This window comes from Malus domestica, chromosome 12, assembly GCF_042453785.1.
Source record: "Malus domestica chromosome 12, GDT2T_hap1".
NCBI classification, from domain to species: domain Eukaryota; kingdom Viridiplantae; phylum Streptophyta; class Magnoliopsida; order Rosales; family Rosaceae; genus Malus; species Malus domestica.
This window is the reverse complement of record NC_091672.1, coordinates 20,186,831-20,204,940: the sequence shown is the minus strand read 5'-3', so window position 1 is coordinate 20,204,940 and position 18,110 is coordinate 20,186,831. Positions and strand designations below refer to the sequence as shown.

Sequence of the window (18,110 nt, the reverse complement as noted above, 5' to 3'; positions counted from 1 at the left end):
CTTATAATTTCTCGAAGGAAAACATGTAATTTCTTCTATGTTGCATTACAAGTAGGAAAATTTTCATGTCTCTTAATAATTTCTGTTTGACTCATCATGTGTGTAATATTCACAATCGATCTATCTTATTAATCCCCTGAGTGTTATAGAGATAAGTTCTTTGGTCTTGACACCCATATCACATCAGTCGTCCAACCCTCCTCACAAAAGAGGGATCCTTCTTTTGTTTGAGTTTGGTACCCTTTACATGCATAAATTTTAAGATACGAATGATGGACAACGTGTTTATGCGGCCACATACACAAAATAGGATATCCGTTACCATTTTCAACACCTAAGCCCATGCGTAATCCCACTAATAGTCTAATATGATATTGCACATACATATGGCCATGTAAAAATAAATTATATGGATGTCCGCATACGGATGTCGCACACAAGAATTTCTCTAGTGCAAGAGGCACACTTACTATTCTTTAACGGTATGTTTTTACGTGTTGCACCCACAATTAGGCCAAAAATTGCACCGAACCCGCCAATTTTTAACGCGTTCAAACGCATGAAGTTACATTTCTGAGGCTATCCAGCATGCCCTTCCCGCATGGCTATTTGATCCCCAAAATTACCCACCAAAACACAAACACATGAAATCCCTAATTTGCAGGTCCCCTTTCTCTCACTTGATACCGAGGAAATCTCACACTTCAGCTTGTTCCCTTTTTACTGAAACCCAGAAAGCACATACCCATTCTCTGCAAGCAAGAAACTCGGATGCGTTCTGGCATGCACGCCAACTGTTCGACGAAACGCCTGCCTTGAGCGTGGTATCGGCCACAACAATAATAGGCCAATTTGCTCGGCAGCACCGTCACGAAGAAGCTATTTATCTCTTTTCTAGGATGCTTGTTTTAAGTATTATCCCCAACGAATTCACATTCGGCACTGTCATTCACTCGTCGACCGCACTCGGAGACCTATCAATAGGCAAGCAGCTTCATGCCTGTGCAACAAAAACGGGTTTGCGTTCGAACGTCTTTGTGGGGAGTGCAATTTTGGATCTTTATTCCAAGTTGAGCGTTAGCCAAGATGCTCAAAGAGCTTTCGAAGATACCCAGTACCCGAATGTGGTTTCTTACACGACGTTGATATGCGCATACCTGAAAAAGGAGAAGCTTGAAGATGCCCTGCTTCTTTTCCGAGGGATGCCGGTGAGGAATGTTGTTTCGTGGAATGCAATGATTGGAGGCTACAGCCAAACAGGCCACAATGAAGAGGCTGTAAATCTTTTCGCCGAGATGCTTAGAGATGGATTGGTGCCTACCCATTCTACTTTTCCATGTGCCATCATTGCAGCTGCCAACATAGCAGCACTAGGAATGGGCAGGAGCTTTCATGCCTGTGCTGTCAAGTTCTTGGGTAAGCTTGATGTTTTCATTGGCAATTCATTAATTAGCTTTTATGCAAAGTGTGGAAGCATGGAAGATAGTCTCTTAGTTTTCGTTAAACTTGAGGGAAAAAACATTGTTTCTTGGAATGCTGTGATATGTGGTTATGCTCAAAATGGTAAAGGAGAGGAAGCCATTGGATTTTTCGAAAGGATGAGGGTTTCTGGTTGCAGACCGAATAGCGTTACACTTCTTGGCTTATTGTGGGCTTGTAATCATGCTGGTCTTGTCGATGAAGGTTACTCATATTTCAATCAGGCAAGAACTGAGGACTCTAGCATTCTAAAGCCTGAGCACTATGCTTGTATGGTTGATTTACTCTCGCGCTCGGGGTGTTTCACACAAGCTGAGGAGTTCATCTGCAATCTACCTTTTGAACCGGGTATTGGATTTTGGAAGGCATTGCTTGGTGGCTGCCAAATCCACTCGAATACGGAATTGGGGGAGTTTGCGGCTAGGAAAATCCTGGATTTGGATCCAGAAGATGTGTCATCGTATGTTATGGTATCCAATGCACATTCTGCAGCTGGGAGATGGCAGAGTGTCTCAACAGTACGGAGAGAAATGAAAGAAAAAGGACTAAAGAGGGTTCCAGGCTGCAGTTGGATAGAAGTTAGGAACAAAGTTCATGTATTTGTTACTGGGGATAAGAATCATCCGCAATTGAATGAAATTTTTACCATGTTAAAAATTTTGTATAGAGCATTTAAGGGAGAAGTATGTAGACAGGCTCCAGCATCTCCAATCGATATGTCAAATTGCCACAAGGCTTCTAAGCTCTTGCAATGAAACAACAGATTGATAGATCCAATTCATCATAGAAGATGCTCAACAATGCTTTCATGTTTTGGTTTTTTGAATCCAAGCATGTGTGTTGCCGGATGCAAACAACTCGAGGTTGAGAGTGACTCGAAGGTGCTGGTCGATATATTGAACCAAGCACGGATTCCAGATGGTGGTATCGTTATATTGAAGCAAACACAGATGACCCACCCACCCCGTCGCACATGTAACCTGATGGGTCATCTGTGTGTTTGTGGACAGATTCTTCCACATCAGTCATAAATCATGGATTCCATCAACGAACAATTAGAGGCATTGGCGTTTCGAAAACAACCGTAAAGAAATGCAATCAATGATTCAAATCAATAAATCCAATTGTAAATATTGCAAACATGTATATTACTAGATTCCCATGTTACAATATATTTGCAATCTATATCTTTATAAAGGGGAGGTATTTATCGATTTGTCCCCTGAACTTGTATAGAGATGCCAATTTCCCCGATGAACTGTAATTTTAGCCGATTACCCTCTTCAACTTTTATAACTAGTCAATTCCCCCCAGGGGAACTTATCCCTAAAATTTTATAAATAGCCAATTTCCCCCTATAGCATTAGATTTTAAATTTTTCATCCATCCAAAATTCCATTCTTTTTGCCCATATAGTTATCGTATGTTGTCTGCATGGTCAGAATGGATAAAAAAATTGGATGAAATTTTTAAAAATTTAGCGTCAAGAGGGAACTTGGCTATTGGGTAATTAACTAAAATTAAAGTTCAAGAGAAAAATTGGCTAATTGTTAAAGTTCAAGGGATAACTGGCTAAAATTTAAGTTCAGGAGAAATTGACATCTCTGTTGAAGTTCATGGGCAAATAGACAAATAAAGGAACGGTATTTTGATAATATTGAAAACTCAACTATTTTGGTGTGCCCATTTGGGCTTCTTGGTACAACTGGTATGTCGAGCCGTTCAAAAATTACAAAGCCCAAATCAATAAAATTCGAATATGCTCGTGACTTCTCACGGGTCCACTTATGAACACGTGTCAACACTTCTTTCATCATAGAAGATGAAACAACTCGAGGTTGAGAGTGATTCGAAGGTGCTAGTCGATACATTGTGGCAAGCACGGAGATCAGATGGCGCTATCGCATGTATTGTGTATGACATTCAGCTTTTGGCGATGCGATCTCTACATGTCTATGTCCCGAGAGCTGGTAACCGTGTTGCTCACCTTTTCACTTCCCTTGGTTAACCGTTTGGGGGGTTCTTCCTATAGCTGGGGTGTTTTTCATGTGCCGGATTGGCTTTGCAATTTCTTAGCTGAAGATTGCAACGTTATCTAATTGATGTTAATGCCTATGTAGGTACATGAAGTTGCAAGCAGTCATATTGGACTTTGAGGTCACCAATTGAAGGCTTTAGGTTTCTTCAAAAAAAAAAAGAAAAGTTTTTATCACAAATGGTCTTTGAAATTGACCCACCCAATCAATATAGTTCATGAAATTGGAAATCGATTAATGTAGTCTCTGAAAATGTGCATCGCAAATCAACGTGGTCCATCCGTTAAAAATCTGTCCAAAAGTCTATTATATGCTGATGTGACATCCACTAAGTATAATTAACTATTATTATAAGAATTAAAAATATTTAATTAATAAAAAACAAATTTTCTTTTTGTACAATTAAAAACTTAAAAAAAGCTAAAAAAAAGAAGATGAACTGTTCATGCTTCTTCTTCCATGTTTCATAATTCAGATCTAATGAAAGATGCACGCTAAATGCAAAATGTTCAACAAACTCTTCAAATTTGTATGTTTTAGAAAATCATCCTTTGTATTTTTGATTCACCTTGAATTTTGGAGTGAACACAAATTTCTATATTTATGACACAAGGTTGCAATGGCTTTTGTTCTAATGTCTGTTTTGTGTGTGTTCTTGATGAAATGTATTCATGAATTTATGCACTTGATGCAGCTGATTTTTGCGAGTGGGTAGGTATACATCTTCTTCTTCTGTTTTTCCATTTTTATTTTTCAAGTTTTTTATTATATAAAAACAAAATTTATTATTTTTATTTAAATATATGTAATTCTTATAAAAATATTTAATTAGACTTGTGAGACTTAATTATGTATCACATTAGCACATAACAAAAATTTGACAGATTTTTAATTGAAGGATCACATTGATTTGTGATAGTCATTTTCAGGGACTACATTTATCGATTTTCAATTTCAGAGATCATCTTGATTGGGTGAGTCAATTTCAGGGACCATTTGTGATAAAAACCAAAAAAAAAAAAAAAAAAAACTAATGAAAATGACTTGAAAACTTTGAGCTTTAAGGATAAGAATAAAATAAAAGGTAAAATAAATAGTACCAAGATTGACTTTTTAATGTAAAAATATAATTTTTCGTTAAAATGAACAATACTAGAAATTTTTTCGTTAAAGTTCAAAAAAAAAAAAAAAACCCATTTGAGCTTCTTGGTACAAATTGTATGCCGGGCCGTTCAAAAATTACAAAGCCCAAATCAATAAAATTCGAATATGCGCGACTTCTCACGGGACCACTTATCGACACGTGTCAAAAAACGCAACAGAAAGGCGCGCACGACACATAAAACCAGTCGGGCGGGGACCGCACGCGCCTAAGCAAATCAAAATTTGCGGGGCCCATTTATCTAACCATAGTTGGAAAATCGGAGCGTTAACTTATCGTCTTGGTTCCCCAGTTAACCCGAAGCCCAACCCCTTAACCAGGGTTAGTTTCCGTCCCCATCTCATGGTTTAGAGCTTTCAGATCCAAGATTAGGGTTTTCAGAGCTCAAAAAAATCCCCTCTCAATTTCCCCCAAATCTTATATCAATTTCTCCCAAATCCTATCTCAAATTTTCAAATTTCAAATTCGCGGAACCCTAATTAGGTCCTGAATTTCTTATTCGTTGAAATTTTTGCTCTCTCAAGAGAGAATTTGTGTTTCGCTGAGGAAGCGAAAAAATTAGGGGAATTATGGAAACGCAGAGGATAATGGAATTTCCTCACAAGAATATGGATAAGCGGCCGAGAAAGAGACCTCGATTAGCATGGGATATGCCCCCTCCTCTTCCTCCTCCCGAGGTTTGTCTCTCGTAGTCTTTTATTTTTTATTTTTTATTTTTTATTTTTTTAAATTTTAATTTTTGTAGTCACAATTTTCAGTTTTTATTAAATTTGTTACGTAATCGCAATTTTCAATTCGGGATTGTTTGATATTTTTGTGCTTTAGGGACGGAATTAATTTGAATTTTAGGAATTGGGTAATTAGGTTCTAGAATTGAGATTGTTGAATTATGTATATGTATCTGTAATGCAGTTATCTGATTATGCTTAATATGTTTTGCAGCTGCTCCCGGCATTTTATTGCGGGCAGGAGTTTGGGAATGGGCCGATCCCGAATTACACATATACGTCTATGTTTTATGGGGGAGTGCCTCGAAATGCTTCCCCTCCATGGAGACCTGATGATAAAGATGGTCATTACGTGTTTGGCATCGGAGAAAATCTAACCCCTCGATGTAAGTCCCTTTAACCGTTGTGTAATGTAGGTCTTGTTATATGTAAGGAGGTGATTTTTCCTTACCTCATCATGAATTGAATAGGGTTAGTTTTATTTTTTTCTTATCAATTACACGTATTGATACAATTTCCTCATCATACTTGCAGATAGAATTCTCAGCAAAATGGGAGAGGGTTGGTATTTCTTGCTTTCTTGGGTGAAAAATCTACACTCAGAATAAAATTTTAATATTTTGGCTATGAATTTCCAGGGACTTTTGGGCAAGTGTTAGAGTGTATTGACAACGAAAAGAAAGAACTTGTGGCAATCAAAATTGTCCGCTCCATACATAAGTATCGTGAAGCTGCGATGATTGAAATTGATGTCCTACAAAGGCTTGCAAGGCATGATATTGGTGGCACTCGGTAAGGATATTTTTATTTCTGTCACCCTTATTGGTTGTAGAAGTTTAAAGTGATGGTGGTATAAGCGGTTTTATTCTTTGCAGTTGTGTGCAAATACGGAATTGGTTTGACTATCGTAATCATATTTGTATTGTAAGTATTTATTGATACTTCTGATTTAATTAGTTTGGAGGGGCAGTATATGTCCCTTTATGCCTGAATTTTCTGTGAGTTAAAAAAAACTTGCGGATGGGTTGAAATGGTTTCAACAGGTGTTTGAGAAGCTTGGACCTAGCTTATACGATTTTCTTCGCAAAAACAGCTATCGTTCATTTCCCATTGATCTTGTTCGGGAGCTTGGCAGACAACTTTTGGAGTCTGTAGCATGTGTGTGGACAATTCTTGCCATTTTATCTAAATTTTTGCAACATGTTACTCAAACATTTAAGTATAAAAGCTGAATTCTAGGCATGATAGATTATTGCATGACATGCATCTATATCATGTATTTGATGATAATAATGGGTTGCTGGTTTGTTTTTGCAGTTATGCATGATTTACGCCTTATTCATACTGATTTGAAGCCAGAGAATATTCTGCTTGTGTCCTCCGACTACATTAAAGTGCCAGACTATAAGGTATCATTTCCTAAATCTTGCTTTTTGTTTCTCATCTCTCTATATTTTACTTTTGTTCCTCATTACATTAATTGGTAAGTTGGCAGCATCATTTTACGTTATATTTTTTCATCCCAAGCCATCTACAGATCTTGTACCTCTTAGCCTGGTAATTTAGTAAAGCTCAAAATCCTGACACTTTAATTTCTTTCCTTAATTTCAATCAAGTTTCTATCACGTTGGACTAAAGAGGGTTCCTATTTCAAGAATCTGCCCAAGTCAAGTGCCATTAAGCTCATTGATTTTGGGAGTACAACATTTGAACATCAGGATCACAGCTATGTGGTGTCAACACGCCATTATCGTGCACCAGAGGTCATTTTGGGTAAATACAGTTCTAGGCTACTCAAGCGATATCTTGATTTCATATTTTTACTCTTTTAGATGACAGTCATCTGATGTTACCTGCAGGACTTGGATGGAATTATCCTTGTGATATATGGAGCATTGGCTGCATACTTGTTGAACTTTGCTCGGTAAGTACCATTGAGTTCATATGGGCCGATAATCTATAGTTCAGTCGGTTTTATTTATAGTTCAAAATAAGTTTTTACTGCCTATGGAGTGCCAGAGCTTTTTTCTTTACACTTGTTTTTCCTCCAATATTGTCGTTTAACAGGGTGAGGCCCTTTTTCAAACACATGAAAACTTGGAGCATCTTGCCATGATGGAGAGGGTTTTGGGCCCACTACCACAACATATGGTGGTCAGAGCCGAGTAAGATTCATACTGCACACAGTCCCCTATCGTTTTGTATGTTGTGTGGAGCTCATAAACTGTTCTTGATTTTTGCAGCCGTCGTGCTGACAAATATTTTAGAAGGGGAGCACGACTAGATTGGCCTGACGGTGCAACTTCTAGAGAAAGCATGAGAGCAGTTTGCAAGTTGCCCCGGCTTCCGGTAATGTTGAAGAAGTTGAAAAGTCTCTTATCTTATTTCTGCCAATTATAACGCCGCTAGGCATATTGCGTAGGATGGTTAATGAAGTCTTCTGACTTTGCCATTGTTTTGACCCATCGGTTGCAGAACCTAATAATGCAGCATGTGGACCACTCTGCTGGTGATTTGATCGAGCTCTTGCAAGGGCTCCTAAGATACGACCCGGCAGAGCGCCTCAAGGCTAGGGAAGCTCTAAGACATCCCTTCTTCACTAGAGATATGAGAAGGGGTGGCTACCCCTTGTAATCAACGCCCTCATCTATATCGATCATGAGCACGAGCTTACCAAAAAAGATTGAAAGATATGAACGAGTCAAATGAGTTGAAAAACCAGTTGTGAGTTTTTGATTTTTTACGATTGTTAATGTATAGTAAAGCTTACCCCATACCTGTCTCCCTACGATTTCTTATACTGGTTGCTTGTTCTAAAGCGATCGCTTCTGGTTTACATTTTCATGATTTTCAGCTTGACCAGAAAACATAAATATAACTTGCATGTTGTTTTTGTGTTTTGTTCGATGTGCCATTCTTACCCAAATTCACGGTAAAAGTGGGATTCTCAGTTGGGAGATAAACGAACATTTGACGGTATATTAAGTCAATTACTTGTTGCTATGCGTAATTACTTGACATGTTACAGTGGCAAACTGTCTATTTGGATAGCAGGTTTGGTATTTAAATTTACTAATGTAGACTTTCAAGTTGCTGACCAGCTCCTAGGCTGTAAGGTCATCTCCAACCGATGGTTGGCTAGAGAGCTCGTTTTAGCCATTTGGCCCTCCAAGATCCTCCAAGATATTAATATTTTAATGAACAGTACATGGTCATATTAGCCTTCGTCTCCAACCGAGGCCCAGAGGGCCAGAGGGGTCATAGGGCTAAATATAATTTATTATTTAAAAACTACAACTTAAATTCAAATCCAACGGCTAAGTGACGTCAGCTAGCCGTTGGATTTGAATTTTTTTTTTGCTATAAATAGGGTGGATATTGGGATATAATTCACATAACTTTGAATTCAATCTATTTCAATTCAGTCTCTTTCAATTCAAGTTTGCAATGAATTCCAACTTTGGATCTTCAGATTCCAACTGGGGGTCCTCATCCAATTCCAAAAGAGAAGCAAAATGGGCGCAAATGAGACGATAAGATGAGGAGTCTGATGAAAAAGTTCAAGTAAGGTGCAACAAACAAAATAGAGCAGCAGCTATGGCTGTGGCCATGGTGTGTCAGCTAACTGGGGAACAACCTCAACGGGGTGGTTCTATTGCTAGTCGCTCTTACAAACCACGAAACAGAGCGATAACGCATGCCAATTTGATAAACAACTACTTCGACCCTAACTCGGTGTACACAGAAGAGGATTTTAGACGTTGTTTCCAGATGAGGCGTCATGTCTTCGAGCGTTTACTTCGTGATGTCCAGCAGGTCAATCCGTACTTTCGACAAAAGCGGGACAGAGCAGGCCGCCCTAGTTTCTCACCTCATCAGAAGGTTACTGTTGCACTCCGAATGATGGCCTATGGCTCCCTAGCTGATTCGATGGATGAAACCCATGGTATGTCTGAGTCTACATGCCTTGATACTATTGAAGAATTTTGTGACACAATTGTTCAGGTTTACAAAGACGAGTACCTCCGCGAGCTAAATCAAGAAGATCTGAATCGGCTCCTTTGCAAAGCTGAAGACCGTGGGTTTCCAAGCATGATAGGGTCATTAGATTGCATGCATTGGGATTGGAAGAACTGTCCCACCGAATGGCAAGAAGGCTTTAGCGGAAGGTCGAGAAAGCCAACTGTTGTGTTAGAGGCGGTTGCCTCATATGACACATGGATCTGGCATGCTTTCTTTGGAGTCCCTGGATCCCAAAATGACATTACAGTTCTTGGGCGTTCGCCCCTCTTCAATAACTTGACGGAAGGTAAAGCACCTCAACTTGACTACTACATCAACGATCGTCAATACAATATTGGGTATTACTTGGTAGATGAAATCTACCCCAAGTGGGCAACACTTGTTCAAGCAATTCCAAACCCTAGGAATGACGCGGAAAAGTTGTTTACCTTACACCAAGAGGCATATCAGAAAGATGTTGAAAGAGCTTTTGGTATTTTACAAGCACGGTGGAAGATCATTAGCGAACTGGCAAGAGGGTGGAGTTGAGAAAATTTGGACTCCATCATGATGTCTTGCATCATATTACACAATATGATAGTGGAATATGAGCGAGATGGGTATATTGATGGAGAGTCCGATGATGACCAAGAAGATCCAAATAGGTCAAGAAGGGCTCGTGCAAAAATATATGATGAGCCTAATTTGCCTTTCAATCCAAGAACTGGTAGTATCTCTATAGATGAGTACATGAGGCGCTATAGAATGATACGCTCTCGTGCCACAAACAAATACCTACAACAAGATCTTGTTGCACATCTTCGGGCCCAAAGAAGCATGGAGTAGGCATTTACATTTTATATTTTTAAATGTTCTTAAAAATGTTGTTTAAGTTTCATGTTGTATAATTTTTATGTTGGTTAATGTTATTTAATGTTGTTTCATATTGTTTAATGTTGTTTAATGTTATTTAATTTAATGTTGTATAATGACTTAGGAAGTTATAGGAAAAAAAATAGAATTTAAAAAAACCATGAAACAAATTTTGTGAAATAGAAGTTATAGAAAAAAATGGAATTTAAAAAAAATATGAAACACATTTTGTAAAATAGAAGTTATACGAAAAAAAATATGAACCAAAATTTGTAAAATATAAGTTATAGAAAAAAAAAGGTTTAAATTCATAAAAAAAAAATTGAATATAATGGCTAGTGACTGGCTAGCCGTTGGAATTCAAATTAGAATTCAAATTAGTGTCAGTTATAACCGACACAATTGGAATTCAAATTAGAATTAGTGACGGTTTAAACCGACACCGTTCAAACTGCTATTATATTAACATTGCTATTAGTGTTGGTTATAACCGACGCTAATAATATAGTATATATTATTTCTGTTGGCTATAACCGACAGAAATAACAAAACATTAAAAAAAAAATGGCTAGCCCTGGGCTGGCTGCATGCAGCTAGCCCTCTCCGATTCCGTGGGGCTGTCCTAGATTCCAGAGCCCTCTGGCCTAGCCCTCAGTTGGAGATGATTTTCGGGCAATTTTCGGCCCTCTGGACCCTTTAGTTGGAGATGGCCTAAACCCTTAGGCCATCTCCAATCGAAGGCTGGCCAAAGGGCTAAAAGCCCTCTGGTCCTCTAAGATATTAATATTTTAATAAACAATACATGACCATATTTGTCTTCCTCTCTAGTCGAGGGTCAAAGGGTTATAGGGTTTGTTTTAGCCTTGTCATAAAAAACCGTCTCCAGTCGAGGGCTATAGGGCCAAACATAATTTATTATTTAAATTTAAAAACTAAAACAACTTAAATTTAAAAACAATTTAAATTTAAAAACTACAACTTAAATTTAAAAACTACAAATTAAATTTTAAAAACAAATTTGGCCCAAAAAAAAAATTGAATCCAACAATAACTAACAGTTTTATTTGAAATTTTGGCCTACCATTCCTATCAGATATAACTGACAGGAATAAGTACAATGCTGTCGGATATAATCGACAGGAATAGTGAAAATTTTGGCCCAAACCGGGGTTGGCTGGCTAGCTGCTTTGGGCTAGCCGGTTGGCCCTTTGGCATTTTTTTGGTCCAGTGGGGCCCACAAGCCCTTTGGCCTAGCCCTTGGGAGACGGTTTTCTAGCTATTTTCGACCATTTGGGCCTCTGGATCATTCGGTTGGAGATGACCTTAATCTCTTTCAAACATCTACGATATAGTCTTATAAATAGTTTCGTAGCAGTATTATAAAGAATATTAAAAAATTCACATTGAACTATTGTTTCGAATTGGATTCCATCTGGATCCACTTTGTGGGAATCCTAAGGATCTTTACATCTTAACTATTCATCATGTATCATGCGGTCAGAAATTATTTGACTTTTTTTATTTAAAATTAACATAAATAGTATCTGACGAAACTGACCGTATGATATACGATGAACAGTTAAGAGTTAAGATGTGAGAATCCTTAGGATCCTCATAAAATGGATCTGGAAAGGATCCTCACAGAGTGGATCTGGAAAGGATCCTCGCAGAGTGGATCTGGAGAGGATCCTCTTCCCTATTGTTTGATGATTTGATCCTTGTTTAATTCCGTCATATGCTCTTGTTGCATTCTGATAGTGACAAGTGGTAGATTGTACTTGTGAATAGGTTATTAGTAGGCTTCTAATGTTTCGTTTTCAATTTACTTTTTGTCATCGTAATAACTTTAAAAAGTAATATCGTTTATAATAGAAAAATAAAATAAAATACAAAAAGGGAGTTGGTAGTGAGAAACCGTGAATCAACATCATAATTGCCCTAACAAATATATCATATCGTACTAGGTCGGTGTAGCTTAAATGATATATTAATCCTGTAATAGAAGATTAAAGTCGACTCATGTGACAATGCCATTGGAATATTGGATCATATTCTAAGATAAGACTTAGAAGGGATTTGATAAAAATAATTGCATTTTTAGCTAAAATAGTCCCGTTTGGTCTGGAGATTTAAAATCGATAGAAACCGTATCTGAGAATGTTCACCATCAATCATTTTGATTATTCTGTTAAAAAATCTCTGTTAAATTGAACAAATCACCAATTCAATGGGAGAAGTTAATTTGACAAAAATACCCTTTAACGGAGATGTCTCACATATTAAAATGTTTGATGATCGACAATTTCATAGACCACTTATATCAATTTAAAATCTCAAAAAATCAAAGTAATGAGTTTAGCAATCATTTTAAATAAAAAGCCAAAATTATTTCGTTTGGCGTGCTATGCATGTAAGGATGATTATTTACACTGTTGGGACAAGGAGGAATTTCTTGCCCAAGTTATATCAAACGATTTTGGGATAAGGATTATCAATATATTATACTCATTTTATTTTTGATGTTCAATATATATACAGATTGAAGACATATGGTACGTATTTTTGAGTTCGAAAAATTATGATTAAATTTTGCATATAAAATACGATGATTATTGTTTTTTTTCAGCAAAAAAACATGATGAATCTTTTGCAACAGTTAAGCTCTTTCAATTATAGAGTAACTGTTATATGCTAAATGGTAAACCCGTAAACCATGGAAAAAAGGAAGAGAGAGAAGGTGTTTTAGATAAAGAGCGGATTTGGTTTGAATTTTTAATGAGTAATAAAATATTCAAAGTTTCTACATGGGAAAGGGATGTTTTAACTTCATAATGAGTTAGTAATAATATGGTTTAAATTCGCATTTGACGAGAATCAAAGCTAAAATTTCTCACTTACAAGTAAAAAGAAATACTATTAGACAGTAGTATCTAGTGACTTAAAGTTGTTAAAATGGAAAAAGAACAGTTACTCTCTCTTCGTTTTCTCTATAATAGTAAATGAATAGTTGCTCTTTAAATTTGTTGTCTAGAGCTTGTCCTTGTGGTGTACACTCTTTTAAGTCTAGGCTTTATGTCTTTATCTCTATCATTTTCGTAAAAATTACCTAAATTTGAAATAATAGAATTAAAGGAAAACTAATGAAAAGAGTTTGAAAACTTTAAGTTTTAACGATAAGGACAAAATAAAAGGTAAAGTGAATAGTAGCAGGTTTAACTTTTTAATGTAAAAATGTAGTTTTTCATTAAAGTGAACAGTTGTTTGGGTTAAAACTTAAACTTTGGGCTCAAAAGGGAGTTGGCCCAAAAGGAGGAGAGAAACCCGAAGCCCAGCCGAAGCCCAGAAGGCAGAAAAGGCCTTTCCCGACTAGGTGCAGATCATTTGCACCACTTGCTCACCTACCCAAAGACCAAGTGGTATAGACCAGCCAGCTAATCAGCCTAAAAGTACTTTACAGTGGCAGTACAAGTAAATAGCTGATGAGTCACTATCCTTCAAACTGCATTCGGGCAAGATTACTGCTACAGAAGGCCAAGCCAAAGTGTCTATAAAAGAAGAAAGAGAAATCAGAGTTGGACACACTCAATCAAACAAACAAATACAAGCACAAACTCTGCTCAAAGCTAGATTTGCCTTCAAACGAAGCTGTAGTCAGCCCAAGCCTTCATCCCTTTCGGGATAAACCCTCACCAAAACCCTTTGTAATAGCTCTGCTACCTTGTCCTAAGCTTGCTGTAGTATCAATTTCTTTATGTAAACTCATCTCCCTACCCCCCCCTTTCTAAAAGCTCTCAAACCCCTTGATAAACCACAAAGATAGGAAGTTGCAAGACGATCAGCCTTGCCCGACTCTCTTTGTTTTTGTCTTTTCATTCATTAGCCTAGCAATATGTTTTATACTTCAAGTTGTATTCAAGTTATTTCTAGTAAGATGACTATTATAAGACTCTCTCAGCTCTTGAATTCGATTTGAATATGTCTTCATAGTTCAAACCAGATCTAAGTTCTAAGCTCTCGGGCATGTAAGATTGATCATTTAAAAGTCCTTGGCCTCAAGGCATAAAAAAGAACCTTATATGGACTTAACCCATCCACGACAAGCTTTGATAACAAGAAGTCCGAAGTTACTTGGGGCGCAAGTAATCGATCTATTTCTTAATTTTATTTCTATTATATTATGATTATAGTAGAACGTTCGAGTATAGAAGGGATTCTGATGGGAAGCCTCAAGGCCTATATCTAAGGCCCTACAAAGGCACCTATTTGGGTTCATTTTGCTCTGCGGGCTCGGATAATCAGAAGTATAATGGTTATAACACTTCTGCAGACAATAAAACAAACATCGTATATTCGGGTACTGGGTTAGTTCGTGATCGGAAGCCTCAAGGCCTACACCTAAGGCCCCACAAAGGCACCTGTCATAACTAACACGGCCTCTCGGGTATATGTGCAACTAAACTCAACATCCATTTTACATCTGCCATGCTAAAGATGGCAGTGGCATGCCTGAGCACTTAAAAGTTAATCTTGATTGTGAGTTTCAAGGCCTACACCTAAGGCCCCACAAAGGCACCTTTTAAAGTTAACTATGTCCTTCTCTTTCGGCCTTGCCGGACAAGCCTTGCCCGACAAGCTTTGCCCGACAAGCCCATCAGTAAAGCAGAAGCCCGACAGAAAGCATCAACCGGCGCCAACCTCTCGGGGAGCTGTGTGCTCGTCGGCTAGGAGACATCCTCGACGGAAATTCTAGCCACGAACATAGTTTTGGCACGCCTGGTGGGATATCATTTGTGTTGATCTTGCATGTCCAAGAAGAAAAGCCATAAACTTTGCAGAAAAAAAATACGAAGGACGGTCCTTCTCAACCTTTGCTACAAATGGCAGATCAATCAGGAAATCCTTCTTCCCCATCAGGACATGTGGTCCAGGAAAGCCCATCTTCATCCGGAAAGTCGGAAGGGAGAGGAACTAATGAGGAATTACAGGCCACTATGATACAAGTATTAAGAAGTATGGAAAAAATCTCTTTGGAAACCAAGGGGGAAGTCAGTAGACTGTGTACCTTAACAGGGAATCTACAAAGAAGGTTAGATCTGGAGTTTTCCACTCCAAAAAATGCTTAGGGAAGTGGGATGAGCCAGGTTACCATCAGAAGTGAACCAGTTATTCCCTTATTTCCACTGTTAGAAGAAGAAAAGGATAGGGGAAAAAAGAAAATAGTTCTTGAAGGAAGTCAGCCTGTGATAGAACCAGTCCTGGAGAAAGAATTTCCTAGCTTCCCATTATTATCATTTAATAATATGAAGCAAAGCGAGCAAGAAAGGACAAAGTATGGGATGCCCATAACAACAGGAGAGTTCAACAGAAAAGAAAGTTCCACTACTTCGGATAAACCCCTTCCTTATAGGCCACCCCCGATGGCTCATAAGGGAGGAGGAGCCAACTGGAGAAAGCCTGAATCAAAGAAAGAAGCATTCACAGGCAATGACCGAAGCCCAAAGAACGAGTCTGCCTTTCTCTTCCAGAATAATAATACAGCTACTCAACAACTAAGGGATGAGTTGGCTGAATTAAGGGGGGCAGTGGTTCAAAATGCTCAACCACGGGCTTGCCCAGTGTTCAGGGTTACTTATCAAAAACCTTATCCTGAATACATTGATGAGCAAAATCCATTTCCTCTCAACTTCAAGATGCCCGCATTCCCAATGTTCACAGGTGAAGATAGCAGTGTGTCATCCAGAGACCATATTTTCAAATTCTCCAATCATTGTGTGGCATATGAAGACAACCCAAACTACAAGTTAAGGTTGTTTGGGAATTCATTGGCGGGACTAGCATCTCACTGGTATTCTCTATTACCCTCTAACTCTATTGCCAATTGGGGGCAGATGGAGATGGCCTTCCATGAACAATTTTACAGAATAGAACCAGAAATGACTATTAATGATCTGGTTGAAGTCAAACAATACGAACATGAGTCCACAGAGGACTTCATGATAAGGTTCAGGAAGACAAGGATGAGATGCCAATTCCCTGTTAACCAAGCTCAGCTCATATCAATTGCTCAAAGGGCTCTGAGATTACCTTTGAAGAAAAGATTTTATGATACACAATTTAACGAGCTACATGAATTGGTAATTGCTGCCACAAAATATGAAAGGTTATTGCTAGAAGAGCAGCAAGTGAAGCATACTTCCAAAGCTCATCCCTTCTACAAAAACAAAGCTGCAATTCATTGTGTGGAGGTAGGAGAAATCGGGCCAGAGCATGAAGATGGCTATGACAGAGAGGAAGTTGAGGTGTGTGCTGCTGAGATGACTACGCCTTTCAAACCATTGATGGTGAAAGGATTAGTTCAACCCATCAAGGACCAGAAAATTGTGATGAATGATGAAGGCTTTGTCCCTATGAAACCTCCCAAGTACCAGAGCTATTCATTCGATCTGGCCAAAGCACTTGAGATTTATGAAGAGCTGGTGGGGCAAGAGTAATTGTGCTCGACAGTACTAAAAAGATGCCCAAACCAGAAGAGCTGAGGGGAAAAAAGTATTGTAAGTTACACTATACCTTCAACCATTTTATAACTAATTGTGTCCAGTTCAGAGACTGGATACAAGACCTTATAGTGAAGGGAAAACTGTTACTTGATAAGCCCCAAGCTGGTATGATGGTTGATACCAATCCTTTCTCGGAAGCCCCTATCAACGCGATCAATCTAATTTGGGTGGGGAAGCCAGCGTCATCAGTTGTTACGACAGAGGAGAAAGATGGATCCCAAGTTGTCACAACACCCTCGCTCAAATAAAAGTGCCATAAGGGGGACCAAGGGATCATGATCATGTCCCAAAATTGGTATTGGTGAGGGGAGCAGAAGAAAGAAGAAAATAAACAAGGGGGCAAAGAGTGGCCCGAAATAAGTTCAGACAAGAGCCAGAAGCAAAGCAAGCAAAAGACAAAATACATGTTCATTATGCTAAAAGAGGGGTTACAAGTAATCCTAGTCTAATAATTTTACATCTTCACTCAGGGTGATTATTCGAGAATGATATGTCTGCATGATTGCAAAAATCCTACTAGGTTCGGCCAAAACAGTGTGGCTATTTGCAAGTTGAGACCTAGAATGCTCTAACTCCGAGTTTGACTTCTTCACTTCTTCGATTTGATTTTCGAGGGTGTCAAGAAGAGTTGCTTGCTCGGCTTTGAGAGCAACCAGTTGTTCCTCTAGCTTCTGGATTTCAGAAGTCACCACTCCGATCCTTGCTTTTGTCAGTGAACCGTCATTCATCAACCTTTCTACCTGAGCAGAAGTACTTGATTCTTTCTCCTGGAAACATCTTACACGATTGGCTTGTCTTTCAGCTCTCTTATGTTGATCCCGGAGAGCCCTCAAATTCTCAAAGAAAGAAATAAAGGAATCATGCTGGGTTTTTGACAGTTGATCGGCTTTGAAAAGCTCACTCGTAACCTTTTTCCAGATCACAAAGAGCCTTAAGGCTAAATGAAGCTGAGAAGTCCTTCCTTGCCTATTCTTGGAAAACTCGTTGCTGTTTTGGAAAGCCGGAAGGTGAAGAATGCTTTGAAGATTTCAACCTTGTCTCAAGCTGCCCGAATTCTTCAAAAAGTTCGGGCAACTTAGCAGTTTTTGAAAATGGAGAAGCAGGAGGAGGATTTTGCACCCTAGTTTCCTCTAATGAAGTAGTACCTACTGATGGGGCAGTTTCTGTCTCCCTGGCCTTCTCAATTCCAGGATGGGAAATTCCGGCACTTCTAATAGTTAAATGAGGCCGGGGGAGCTTTGACTTACGAACCAGGTGAGGAGGAGAAGCTTCT

The 18,110-nt window shown here is 38.5% G+C and overlaps 3 protein-coding genes across 3 annotated transcripts; all 3 read left to right on the top strand.

Moving 5' to 3' along the window:
* The first annotated feature begins 347 nt into the window (after positions 1 to 347).
* LOC103423412 (pentatricopeptide repeat-containing protein At5g42450, mitochondrial) lies at positions 348 to 2,693 on the top strand. The gene has a single exon (XM_008361485.4). The coding sequence runs from the start codon at positions 645 to 647 to the stop codon at positions 2,232 to 2,234; it is 1,590 nt and encodes a 529-aa protein (XP_008359707.2). The 5' UTR covers positions 348 to 644; the 3' UTR covers positions 2,235 to 2,693.
* A 2,285-nt stretch (positions 2,694 to 4,978) lies between these two features.
* LOC103423414 (serine/threonine-protein kinase AFC1-like) lies at positions 4,979 to 8,298 on the top strand. Its single transcript, XM_029089568.2, has 12 exons — positions 4,979 to 5,354; positions 5,620 to 5,791; positions 5,940 to 5,966; positions 6,044 to 6,197; positions 6,281 to 6,329; positions 6,449 to 6,563; positions 6,723 to 6,814; positions 7,022 to 7,178; positions 7,265 to 7,329; positions 7,473 to 7,570; positions 7,649 to 7,754; positions 7,881 to 8,298. The coding sequence occupies exons 1-12, from the start codon at positions 5,247 to 5,249 to the stop codon at positions 8,037 to 8,039; spliced, it is 1,302 nt and encodes a 433-aa protein (XP_028945401.2). The 5' UTR covers positions 4,979 to 5,246; the 3' UTR covers positions 8,040 to 8,298.
* Positions 8,299 to 9,002: 704 nt separating this feature from the next.
* Positions 9,003 to 9,956, top strand: LOC139189866 (uncharacterized). The gene is made up of 2 exons (XM_070809113.1): positions 9,003 to 9,483; positions 9,676 to 9,956. The coding sequence occupies exons 1-2, from the start codon at positions 9,003 to 9,005 to the stop codon at positions 9,954 to 9,956; spliced, it is 762 nt and encodes a 253-aa protein (XP_070665214.1).
* Positions 9,957 to 18,110: the final 8,154 nt, after the last annotated feature.

Excerpts from the sequence above, each read along its gene's own strand:
- LOC139189866 (XM_070809113.1), top strand. The coding sequence starts at position 9,003 with ATGGCTGTGGCCATGGTGTGTCAGCTAACTGGGGAACAACCTCAACGG. Across the intron at positions 9,484-9,675 it reads CCTTTGCAAAGCTGAAGACC|TTCTTGGGCGTTCGCCCCTC; the intron begins GTGGGTTTCCAA and ends ATGACATTACAG.
- LOC103423414 (XM_029089568.2), top strand. The coding sequence starts at position 5,247 with ATGGAAACGCAGAGGATAATGGAATTTCCTCACAAGAATATGGATAAG. Across the intron at positions 5,967-6,043 it reads TCTCAGCAAAATGGGAGAGG|GGACTTTTGGGCAAGTGTTA; the intron begins GTTGGTATTTCT and ends ATGAATTTCCAG. Across the intron at positions 7,179-7,264 it reads TGCACCAGAGGTCATTTTGG|GACTTGGATGGAATTATCCT; the intron begins GTAAATACAGTT and ends TGTTACCTGCAG.
- LOC103423412 (XM_008361485.4), top strand. The coding sequence starts at position 645 with ATGAAATCCCTAATTTGCAGGTCCCCTTTCTCTCACTTGATACCGAGG.